Consider the following 12,319-nt stretch of genomic DNA (forward strand, 5'->3'; position numbering starts at 1 on the left):
GTGCTTATTTGCTGCGGCACCAACTGCGCATGCTCAATCTTCTGTTCTCACATCGTCTCTGCCATCTCCCAGATGATGTGTCAGGGCTCATTGAAGAATGTGGGCGCATAGTCATGGACTGTATTGGTATATGTGAAAATGAAGAAAGGCAATCTGAAGTAAGAAGTGCCCATAAGTTGTTGCTCTCTTATGATCAATGTGATGATATGTTTGACACTTTCTCAAAATTGCTGCAAAATGCTGCTTTCCATTGCCATAAGAAGTTTGGCATTGATATGTCAGAGAAGCAGAGTAATTCCTCATCAAAAAGGAAAAAAAATCAGTCATCGGTGAGAAACTTAGCTAAAAAGACAAGAGTCGGCCAGCAGATGCCATCCAGCTTTGAGGATGGCTATCTGGTTGCTGTAGGAGTAGCCTGGCAAATAAGAGACTTGCTTGGATGTGAGGACTCTCAGAAGGCTATGTTGGCTTCTTCATCTTGTGAACTGATTCTTAATACTCTAAAGGTTATCACAACAGCCAGCATTGTGGAGTGTGTGAATGTTGAATGCATGAGCATATACCCTCTCTTGGCATATACAACCTTGGTGATGCACATGGCCGCAGCAGATCCTAGCCTGAGTAGTTCACAGAACTCTCGCAACAGTACGTATAGCACATCAAACCCTTCAAGAGCAGTGATAGAGGTAAAAATCTTTCTTTTTATAAGTGACTTGTAATGACTATTACTAGTAGGAAGTTCACTTTGGACAAAATGGTGATGATGATTACGTACTATTTGTTCATTATGGTTTCTGGTCCATCTGCATGATAGATTCCTTCCTTTCTCTCACTTTTTTCATATACCAGTCTTCTCATTCTGTTCTTGTTAGGATCAGTTAGGGAAAATAAAGTGTAAACCTGTTACCAGGCATTATGCCTACATTGTGATACTGACTGATGACCGATTTTAAGGTGCGCCAGATCCCAATTTTTCTCATGCTCAGCTTATAACATGAAAAAATATCACCGTCGGGTGGAACAGTACAAACTGAATATCAAATGCACATATGAAATTGGACTTTTTGTAAGCTTTCACTAGAAACATGGGACTGATGTAATGTCCAGGTTTCTGTTAACGAAATATGCCGGCAGTTGATAGACATATTTTTCAGATGTCTGTACAACAGCAGAGTACCCATTATGGATTTCTTATGAGTGTTTGTGTAAACCAAGTTAGGATGGAAGAGTGACAAATCTGGCACAGAACTTGATTTGTACATTCATTAACATCTTCCAATCTGTATTCTTTTGATACTTGTATTGGTTTAGATGTGTCTTCATTATATATGTTGAAATTAACTGTTTGAGGGGTTTGAACCCTTTGTTGTATTCTTGCCAACCAGTCTCTATGATGGAGTAAAATATTATGTTAACAGCAGGGATACGCTTCTTCCATTTGTGCTTCATCAGTGCCATCCATAGAAAAGAAATGAATAGGATCGGCTTCCTTTCAACTTTAAGCTCAGGGCCCTGGTTTGAGGTTTTAGCCTTACATACTTTTGTCGAGTGAGCCTTTTCTATGAGTGGTAGATGACTGAAGAACCTGTGTAGGTGCTTGGCTAATTATCCTGCATTACTAGGTTATGGATCAGTTGCTAAAGTGTGCGGAGAAGCTGCTTAGAGCTGGTGGCCCTGTTAATCCTGCCTCTGGACAAAAGGAAAAGGAACCAGCAACAGATGCTTCTCAACCAAGTGATAGTGGTGAGTGTGTGTGGAAGGGCATACGAGAAAAAGGGAGAGATATCCTTTATTCTAACTATCTGCTATTATGTGAATTTCCCATTTATTCATATTCTTATAAAGTGGAACTTGTAACGTGCATGAAGCAACAGTAATTAGCTTATAGTTTGCTGCTGTGAATACATTCACAATTCCATCTAATCCATGAGATGGTATTGTTACTTGAATTAAAATTCTCCAAGTGTGGATGGAAATGGTAGCATCTGCCTATCCTGCTTTTATTAGCAAGAGCGTAGTCCTTGTTATAATGAGATGCTCTTCATCATTCATGCTGCTTTCATCTGCAGAAGGACAACTGTCGGTTAAGTAGGTTTTGTGACTTTGTTCATCTAAATTGCCAATACATTCTGAGTCAAGGAAATCTCAAAAGGGTTACTCTTGTTGGCATGATTTAGTTCATGATCAAAAGAAGATTAGGATATAGATGAACAGCATATATCGCCTTTTGAACACTTTACTGGGCAACTGGGCATTGGTTAGCTGATTTTTCTTTCTTTAGGTTGATGGTATTGCTTTGTTGATGAAGTACACTGTTTTGAATTGTCAAAATTAGAAAAAGTATCTGCACAATCACTTCGAAGTAACCTCTATGGGTTCATTACGGCAGATGTTTTGCGTGTGCTCTGGTTGGCTGCTAACGTTTTATTCTTGTGACATCATTCCAGAATCAACAGGAAAAAAGATATTCAGAAAGGTGAAGATGCTAACTGCAATTTTCAAGTTCATAAGTGATGCCATAACCTTGAGATTTTATTCTGGCAATTATGGGAGATGCTTACATTGCGCATCAGCAGCCGTTCGACAGATCATCTCAGATTTAGCACAACTATCTAGCCAGTCATTGCAATTGACAGAGGATGACATGAGAGAAATGACCACGTGTCTGAAGAGCTCCTTCACTTACATGGTAAAATTGCTCAATTTAGTCCTTACAGACACCAGCGAAGCTTCAAGGGTTCAGTTGGAAATCTTTGATCTAGCCAATCATTTGCTCGATCTGATAATTAGTGTCGAGTTATCATTAGGGTATGGTTGCGTCATGCGTCTTATTGCAGCAGCCAAACCATGGCTGCCTGATTTGGTTGTGGCCCTGGGATCCACATATATGCTGAACAAGATCCATGGAGATGTTTCTTTAACCATGTCCGATATTTCAACCCATTTTCCATCATGGCCGTCAGTTATAGCAAGGATGGAGGTGGATGAGCTCTCTGAAGATTGTTCTGAAGTGGAGGATGAGAGCATCTCTCGATCCGAGAAGTACCCAGCATTTAAGAAGCTATTGCAAACAGTACTCGTTCTGCTGAGAGCAAATGTTAATCTACTCGATGCAGTTGGAATGATCTTCTTGGCTGGTTCATTGTTTGGGCTCGAGAGGGATAATGACGGCCTTGTGTTGGGACTCTTGCACTTTGTGACTGCAAAGCTAGTTGGGCACGAAAATCGACATTGGGATCAACTTGATATGATGTTGACTTCTCTTGATCAAATCTATCTTCCGATTGAGAAAAAGCTTGGAGAACAAATTCCCGGATATAGACAGAACCGATTGAGTGCCGCTCGGGCTTTGCTTGAACCTGTTTGGATGAATCATCATAGCTTCGAAAGTGGGAGATTTTCTGAGATGGATGAACAATAACCGGGCATATGCCCAACTTGTACAGATAATCCAGACTAGGAAGTTCGTCAAATTGTAAGGCGGGGTAAGGTCCCAAAGCCTAAGACAATTTTGTCAAGCTAGTAAACTTCTGTTCGATCGTTTCTCCCACATATGCCCTTACTCGTTAAATTTCAATAATTTCAACGGTGGATTTTTCTGCTAGAGGGTATTTTGATATGAGTTTTTTCCTCCCGGATGGTGTTCGAGATCGATTGATCGTGCGCCTGCGGAGTTCAACTCAAGAAGATTGGGAAGTACCAACAGGTCAATTATTTAACCTTGTTTTTATAGATTCAGCGAAAATTCTCCCGCACTCTTATAACACGATAATATCATATTAGATTTAAATATGGTGCAATAACAATGTGAGGTTGGGCATGCTGTTCAAACCATATCCGAGAAGGGATGATCCCAACAGCAGTATCTTCAAGCAGCTTATAAAATTAAAGCTGTCGTTCTCGTGCACTCCACAACAAAATAAGTTGATCCACCAGTGATTTGGATGTATTGATAAGACTAGCAGGGTTAGGTTGTCTTTACAAGTCAATCCCACTAAACACATGGTGCGGAGCAGCAATATCATATTCCAGAAAGAGGATCCATCATGAAACACGTTGGAGCTCCACAAGGTCACATCATCAATCAATCCTCGATCATACAAAGTGTATACTTAACTATTGCATGGAAAGAGAGCGGCAGTGCACGTTGGCATAGCTATAATCAACCTAACTTTCAATCATCTTTCTGCATCACACCATTCAAAGTAAGTCGCAGTAAATTCGTAGCTCAAGCGTCTAGATATAAGATAAGGGATCTATTGGGCTAACTATTGGTAGATTGCTTCCTTTGGAGCATTGACCTTATTGCAATGGTCCAAGCGAGCGTCCATTAACAAGTACTAGCTACAGAGAGAAACTTCAGTGTGCTAGAGAGGAGAGAAGGAAGGGGGGTGGTGGTTTGGGGGTTAGGTTTGCTTGGTGTACAAAGTGGGTTTAGAGAGGGGGTTAATGGAGAAAGCGGCTTACATTAAATAATGGCGCCAACCACTACATTGAGTGGGGAGAGTCAGCTCGCCAAGAGCATTAAATTCAAGCGTCATGAGTAATTTCATTTAATGGTGACCATGGCCCTTTTCTACCATAAGATCTTATTGGCGATTGTTCTAGAGATACAGGTTAAAGATTCGTACATAGATATTTTGTCATTTTCAGAGCACCGATGGCAAGACCTTTAAAATGTAGGAAAGATACTCTTGGTAACTCACGGAAAGAGTGTCAAAAGAAGTTACAAATTTATTGTCTTTAGTACACAATTTAGTCTTAAACTTTTTTTCGTTAATTTTACCTGTGAATTTGTTGACGTAGACATTGGGCGCCATGTGGCATTGCTAACATTAATATGGATAATTTCTAATAATATTTTAATATTTTTCTAATCTTTAGTTTTTTTTTTTTTTGACTTTTTTCTTTTTTAGGCCTTTCTCTTCCTTTGGTCGATGACCGGCCATGGCAGAAGAAGAGTTGGCCTTGCTTGGGCATGGGTCACTGCAAGGCTTGGCTGACCAAGGGCTCCCCTAGCCAAAAATATGGCGAGGCTATCTTGGCTTGCATGAGGGTTGGCCTCACTAGATCTAGGGAGGTGAGCCATTGCCCTCACTTGGTTAGGCTTTGTTTGTGGTGAGTGATGGGGACCCTTGCCTAGGGTGAGGCCAGCTTGCCCTACCATGGTCGATGGCTGGCTAACACCAAGAAAAAGAAAGGCCAAAAAAAAAAAAAAAAAGAAAAAAAAAGAAAAATTTAAAAATTTTGAAAAAATACATTTAATAATTGTTCATATTAGCGCTAAGGTATCAGCACAGTTGGCCGGTGTACACGTCGGCCAAAATATCAGCCAAAGTTGGCATGACGCTTACATTAAGATATTTCTACCAAAATTGAGTCGAATAATTGAATTAATATTATGTTAAAATATTTATGACTAAATTGACACCAATAAAGATTTAAAACTAAATTGACACAAAATGGAATACGTTTTTATGACTTTTTGACACGTTTCCTGTATTTGTGATTAATTTGTTTTTTAGTAATGAAACCATGTTTGCAACTTGCCTTTGTTATTTTATAAATTTAATTTTCCGAGATATCCCTCGTTAGAGTTACAAATATCTTGAAACTTTTGAACACTATGCCAATGAGATAGATTTGGAATCCAGTTCTCCATTATGAGCCTGTTCGACATCGTTGGTGAAAGCACTTTGTACTTTTATAAGATTAGTTATCAAACCTTCTAATTATATTGATCCCTAATCACAAATATGTTTATCAGATAAAGCTACCTTTAAGGTTATTCTAATATTAAAGTTCTCGTGTTCATTGATAGGAATTTTTAATGAAGGCAGTTTAAGGGCTTTAACAAATTATTAATGTCACGTTGGTTAAGGCTAAACACCAATAGGACTCAAGGACAAGAGCATGGAGTCCAGTGCCGGCGGAGGCAAACTCCCTAGGAAGCTTCCTTGGGATCAACTAGATATATATCACGGACAATGAATGAGTGATCCTTGAACGTTTTCTCGATGTTAAATACCATCCTTAAACCTTATGTTTTGCAATTAGATCCCAGAATTTTTCGAAATTCACTCAATAGCTAGTAGTTTAGGAAGGTGCTTGTGAATTGCACTAGTCTGAAACTATATTTGTTTTTATTATTGTGGACATAAAAAAAAGACACCATCTTATCAGCATGCGGAAGCATCACCCTCCATTAGTCGTTCTCATAAACCCCCACTTGCTTTTCTTGTATGAACTTCTGATCTGGTTGACAACGTTTGCACTCTTTCCAACTGTAATTGCAGGTAGTCTCACAGTGATAGGTCCAACCTTTCTTATCAACAAATGGTCCCAAAATGGGCTTGTTCCACGCATCCTGCTCACATCATTTTCACTAAAATGAGGGACGTCAGGAAAGAAGTGGAGAAGAAATTGAAAGAAAAGGCTGAAAAAATGAGCACGATTTACCCTACTGAAAAAGTTTGATCATATAAGGAATCATAGGACCCACACTCCCCGCTACTTTAGTTTGCTACATTTTCTAATATGTCCATTTAAAATTCTAAAAGTATTTGCTGATGTGACCGTAATTTCTATTGACTTGACGTATTAAATTGGACACGCGTGTTCACTTGGCTTATATGTGCTTTTACATCGTCTCTCTATTGGCTCGACGTATTAAATTGGACATGCGTGTTCACTAGCTTATATGTGCTTTTGCATCCTCTCTCTCTCTCTCATTATTTTGGTCCCAAAAAAAAGGAGAAAAATAATTAGAATAAATGCATTGTAAGTTCTAAAACTTATTAAGGAAATACAATTTAGTCATAAAACATACAAAAAGTGCAATCGAATCCAAAAATTTATCAAATTAGTGTCGAATCCTAAAATCTATCAAATTAGTGCAACCGAAGTTCTTTCATTAATTCTATCTAACTTGATTACGGAAAAGCTTACATGGATTTTTTTAAATATTATCTCTCTTCTATGTGAATAAAATATGAAACACAAGGCTAAAAACCTTCATTTTGGTTCAAATATGATCTTTGATATTAATTTTATTTAAAATTAAATTAAAAAATAACTCAATTTGAAAAAAAGGGAGAAAGGGGGATGAGGAAACCAGGCGGCAAGCCATGTCATCGCCACATAAGATAGAAAAAATAAAAAATAAAAAAGGTCACATAAGTGTTTTTCATTAATTAAGTGGGATTGAGTTAATGGAATGACTCGATTTACTAATTTGACAACTTTTAAGACTTTTACTGCACTTATCCAAAATGATTTGCTAACTTGAAAAATTGACGTGGCAGCCCACATCAATCTTTTGGCCCAATAAATGCTTCTTAGTAGGTTGAAACGAAATGACTATATTAAGTGACTTTTTCTGAAGTTTGATTTTAATTAAATAAAAATAAGGTTTATGAACCACGTTGAATATTGAAAAAAAAAAAATTCAAAGATCACTCACGTTGCGTTATGGTAGGTTTTTTTTCTTTTTGGCGGAAATAAAGATTCCATTAATTTAGAATAATATTCGAGAGGTACATAAAAGTCTTTTAAGCCTAACAAAATCCCAAATAATTATAGAATAAACCAGATGCTAGAATGCAAACAGCAAAACACAGTTTGGAACTAGAAGTACACTCTGGTCCCTAAAAAACAAATCTGTCACCGTAAATATTTAGCTGCCAATAAGTAGATTTAGTGATGAGCACAAACCGAGATCCTCCACTTTAATGGACGCACATCTAGATTCAACGTCCTCATCATCATCGTTGTGCGAAGACACCAACATCAATATATTGAAACAAATCAAATACTTGATTTAGACCTAAATCTAAATCGGGAGGGTAAAATCCCTAGATCTAGATCTGAATTGGAAGAGGAGAGCGGCCTAATTTTAGAGAGGTTGTGAAGTTGTGTCACGAACATTCTATTTGGTGGATGTTGGCTAGATGAATGACCAACTGGCATCAATGTTCACCTAAGATTAGCTGCAAAATTCATTCACATACATAAACTCCCAAAACAGATTAGGAAAAGAAAAGAAAAAGATAATCAAAGTAAAGAAAAAGAAAATAAGAGACTAAGTAGCTATCAACTTCAGAAATTGAAGCTTAGAGCCAACAAGAGAGCTTCAAAAGACGGAAGAGTTTTGGAGACAAGGGGTTTGCTCTGAGAGAGAGAAAAGAGCAACCCTATCGGAGTTAGAGTTGGAGGCTGCAGTGATATGGTAGGTTTGCAGGTCTAATTTCATTGAAGAGATTAATCTAGTCAATACTTTGAGGTAAAGGTGAGTTATGGTCCGAGTTGAACCGGTTAATTCTAACCCAAGCGACCAACTCACACAATGTTGGTCTCGATTTGGTGACGAGGATCGACCTTTTAAGCTAGGACCAAGGTCTGATTCTAGGGTCATTTTTTGTCTTCCTTAAAGGGATAAATATACTATTTCCAATTACATATCAATTAACAATGCGATATTGAACAACCAAACTATAAACACCAATCCATATCATATATAAATTTAAGATAAGATAACGTAGAAATTTCATACTTGCTAAGTAACAAATCATAAATATGTACATGCAAGGCTAGGGAATTGAGGGCGGCAACAAGGTGAGTGAGGCGAGTGAAGAGAGGCAAGCTACAAAGGTGAGTAGTGAGCAAGGCGAGAAAGAGAGTGAGGCCAAAGGTAGGGCGAGTGAGGCTGAGGCAGGTGAAAGTTTTTTTTTTTGGGGGGTCAAATTAGGGCTACGTTTTTTTTTTTTTTCTACTTTCTAATTTATACGACAAACTAAACTATGAAAAATATAGAGAAAGAGGCATTACGGTTTAGACAAAGATATAATATATTATGTTAAAATTAGGGCTACGTTTTTTTTTTTCTACTTTCTAATTTATACGACAAACTAAACTATGAAAAATATAGAGAAAAGAGGCATTACGGTTTTAGACAGCATATAATATATTATTATGTTACATATAATATGTATATTTGTATATGTGTATATATATATAAGGTGGATTTGGGTTGGACTAACCTTAAATTCTCAGGATTGATGATCAACCTGCATAATGCAGTGTCCAGGGGTCTTAGAACTAAGGATCGATCCAATCTCTTAGGAACTGGACTGAAACAAATCAAGTTGAGCTAGTCCAGGGTCGCTCCAAGGTCAACTTTAGACTGATGCTCACCCCTAGATGAGGGGTTTGCTAATAGAAAGATAAAAGAACCAACCCTATGAGATTGTAATTGGAGGCTTTGTATAATGGTAGATTTGCAGGTCTATTTTCACTGGAGAGATTAATGGAGTCAATGCTTTGATAGGTTTGAATACCAAGTGCAATAGAAAAAGCTGCTTGCTAAAAGCGTAGCTATTGAAATATCATAATTATTCTGCTAGTTAGATGGTCCACGCTGTGTTATAAAAAATTTCTTAATTGGTTTGTATGCAAATAAAATTGCAAATCTAAACTTAAATCAGAACATGTATACTAAATTGTATCAAATTCTACAAAATGGAGTACAATCTCTTATTACAGTATCAAATCAACTTGAAGAGGATTCTAATCCCACATCAGGAATTCCGCCATCTTTCTGTATTTTTTTCATCTGCCAGAGATGACCAAATAAAAATACAGAAGAGGAGAGAGGAGTCTTTGATTATTTAAACTAGCTGATTTAGATTTTACATCCATATTATCACATTAAAAAAAAATCTAATCGATTTAAAATTTCACTTGGTTAAATGTCAATTCCAAGTTATATAATTGACTAATTGTTGAATAATGGACTATTAAATTAAAGCCCTTCAACTTATATCTGATTTTATTTATTTATTTATAATATCTCAATTTCAAATTAAGTGGATTTTGACAAAAAAAATTAATTCCATTTATTGCTGAAAAAATTGTTTCAAATGATATAAGCTATATGTTAGATAAGTACTTCAAAAAGAAGGAAACAAAACTGTCTGATATTTTACTCAACTAGCAATATTTTTTTTCTCCTAGTAATGTTCAGATTTAGCGAATTTGAGTAAAACGTATTCAAGTAATTAAATAAGCTATCCTTTAAACTATATTAATTAAATTTTGAATGGACAAATGATGATACCATGAGGAATTGTGTTAAAGACTAACAGCACTCTGAGACAAGTATGCTATCCCACAATAAGGCCTTTCTCTTTGGCGTTCGATAGGGATGACTTTTTCTGCTTGTAGACACCATTAAATCTTATCATATGCTCCCAAGTCTTAGAAATTTTCTAACCATAGGATCTATAAGAATACTTTATCATATTTTCTTCTTCTTTTTTCAAATTTAAAAAAAAAATGAGATAAATAGAAAAAAAATAAATGTTTGGAAAAGATTGTAGAAATTTATTTCAAATCATTCTATTTTGTTGTTTTATCTTAAAAATAATATACTTCTTCTATCCATGCTTAAATATAAGTTCAAAATTTAATAGGTAATAGGCGTTTAAAGACCATAAAGTTGAATAAATATGGGCCATGAGACAATTATTACATATGGCTTGCCATGTGGATATCACTAAGGTAAAGTTAAGTGTCACGTGGCAAGTATATGAGTAAATATTCTCTCAATCCCAAATGTAGTTATAAATAATAGGTTTTGCAAACATGGGCTAAATGATAATTTACTTTTAAGAAATGGTAAATGCTAGCCCTGACAGGGCTTGGCTAAGTAGACGAGCATTATGTTGGGATAATTGATGAATGCTATATCGAAAAATCACAACTTTTCTTACCCATGGCGACCTTAGAAGCCACCTTGGCCATGCTGCAGGAGAAACCCTATCTGATACACATAGACGTGACGTGACCTTTTGCGGACAACTCGGAGATTTGTCGAGTTAAATGATTCGATATATTCTTTCTATTGAATTTATTGTTTCCATTGACAATACCAAAAGAAACGACCTTCCTTTATTGTGACTTACAAGAAGATAGGTAGGTAGATAAGTGTTAGGTGGCACCCTCAAGTGTGTTTAGAAAATGTGCAATCTTTATGAGAGTTCGTTTGGAAATTAATGCTAGGCATATATGTCCGACATGCATTAAAAGTTTGGCTTTTGACAACATCTATGCAAGTAGACTCCAAAATATACTTTGGGTGTGTTTTTATGAAATTAATATTAGGGGGAGTAACTTCCCACCATAAGAATAAATTACCTACAACCAAAGAAACCATCCACACAAGCACACGATGAGTTATTACTTCACATTCCTTTTGTTACAATAATGATAGAAATGTCGAGTGTACTTTAGTAAGTATGACAACAATTTTGAAAAATCCCCTTTTATCAATAGTATGTATGTATGTAAATTGTTGGAGCACGCATTATATCATTTGTTATGCTCGTTGAAGAATTGTCTCACATTATTTGACAACTAGTTCTAGATGTTCTTTATATTTACGTGATCTCTTTCCATCTATTAGATTAAGCATTTTAATTAAAACTTTTAACATGATATCAGAGTTCACAGATGTGCGTTCCGTCCTCATCAATCGAAATTTCACTTAAAGAATTGTTCCACATCATTTGACAATGGGTCCTAAATGTTCTATTCATGTAATTTTCTTCACATGTTAATTTAAATTTTTGAGTTGGACTTTTTAACAATAATTGCCGCACGATCGAATTGTTTGGTTGACGAAGTGCATGTATTGTTATGTTCTTCCATCAATGTCACGAGATGAGCGCTTCAATGCCATTCAATTGAAGGGCATTCCTTGAGCTCAATGCAGGTCGAAATCCATCTCGACCTATAAGTTTGGTGAACACGACAACCATGTTATTATCATGGGATCTCGGTGCATGTGAACCACGACTCCGCCTCCTTTTATCAAATCCAAGTTGATTTAGCAAGATATGTATAGTCTATGAAGCTCAACCCATAAATTTAAGCATACACGTCCAGGAAAAGATATGGATTCATTCCCAAATTGTAAATTCCTTTTTACTTAACTAGTGATTGTGCGCATGCAATCTTTCGAAAGATCAAGAAAGTAAAACTATATAAGTGCATGTAATCATCAGACAATCTATACGGACCAATTAAGATACCATTTCGCTATGCTTCTTGTTGTGTTGACATGCCGACATTTCACTGTGTTATAATATATATATATATATATATATATATTTATAGAACTCACCAGATGTGTTATTAACTATAAAAAATTTGAAATGATTTTGCATCGCTTGGCGGCACCCCGTTAGATCACCAAGAAAAACCGCGAAACCACACATGAATGAGAGAGAGAGAGAGTGTTAAATTCACGACGGATGTGTTT

The 12,319-nt window shown here is 36.4% G+C and overlaps 1 protein-coding gene across 1 annotated transcript; it reads left to right on the top strand.

Moving 5' to 3' along the window:
- The first annotated feature begins 29 nt into the window (after nt 1-29).
- Nucleotides 30-3,421, top strand: LOC120287135. Its single transcript, XM_039299830.1, has 3 exons — nt 30-686; nt 1,623-1,743; nt 2,448-3,421. Exons 1-3 carry the CDS (start codon nt 30-32, stop codon nt 3,419-3,421), a joined length of 1,752 nt encoding a protein of 583 aa, XP_039155764.1.
- The last annotated feature ends 8,898 nt before the right edge of the window (nt 3,422-12,319 follow it).

The sequence above is a fragment of the Eucalyptus grandis genome, chromosome 8 (genome assembly GCF_016545825.1).
Source record: "Eucalyptus grandis isolate ANBG69807.140 chromosome 8, ASM1654582v1, whole genome shotgun sequence".
Classification (NCBI taxonomy): domain Eukaryota; kingdom Viridiplantae; phylum Streptophyta; class Magnoliopsida; order Myrtales; family Myrtaceae; genus Eucalyptus; species Eucalyptus grandis.

Bases quoted from the DNA above. Each gene is read 5' to 3' on its own strand.
- LOC120287135 (XM_039299830.1), top strand. From the start codon at position 30: ATGCTCAATCTTCTGTTCTCACATCGTCTCTGCCATCTCCCAGATGAT. The intron at 687-1,622 runs GTAAAAATCTTT...CTGCATTACTAG, and splicing joins CTTCAAGAGCAGTGATAGAG to GTTATGGATCAGTTGCTAAA. The intron at 1,744-2,447 runs GTGAGTGTGTGT...ACATCATTCCAG, and splicing joins TTCTCAACCAAGTGATAGTG to AATCAACAGGAAAAAAGATA.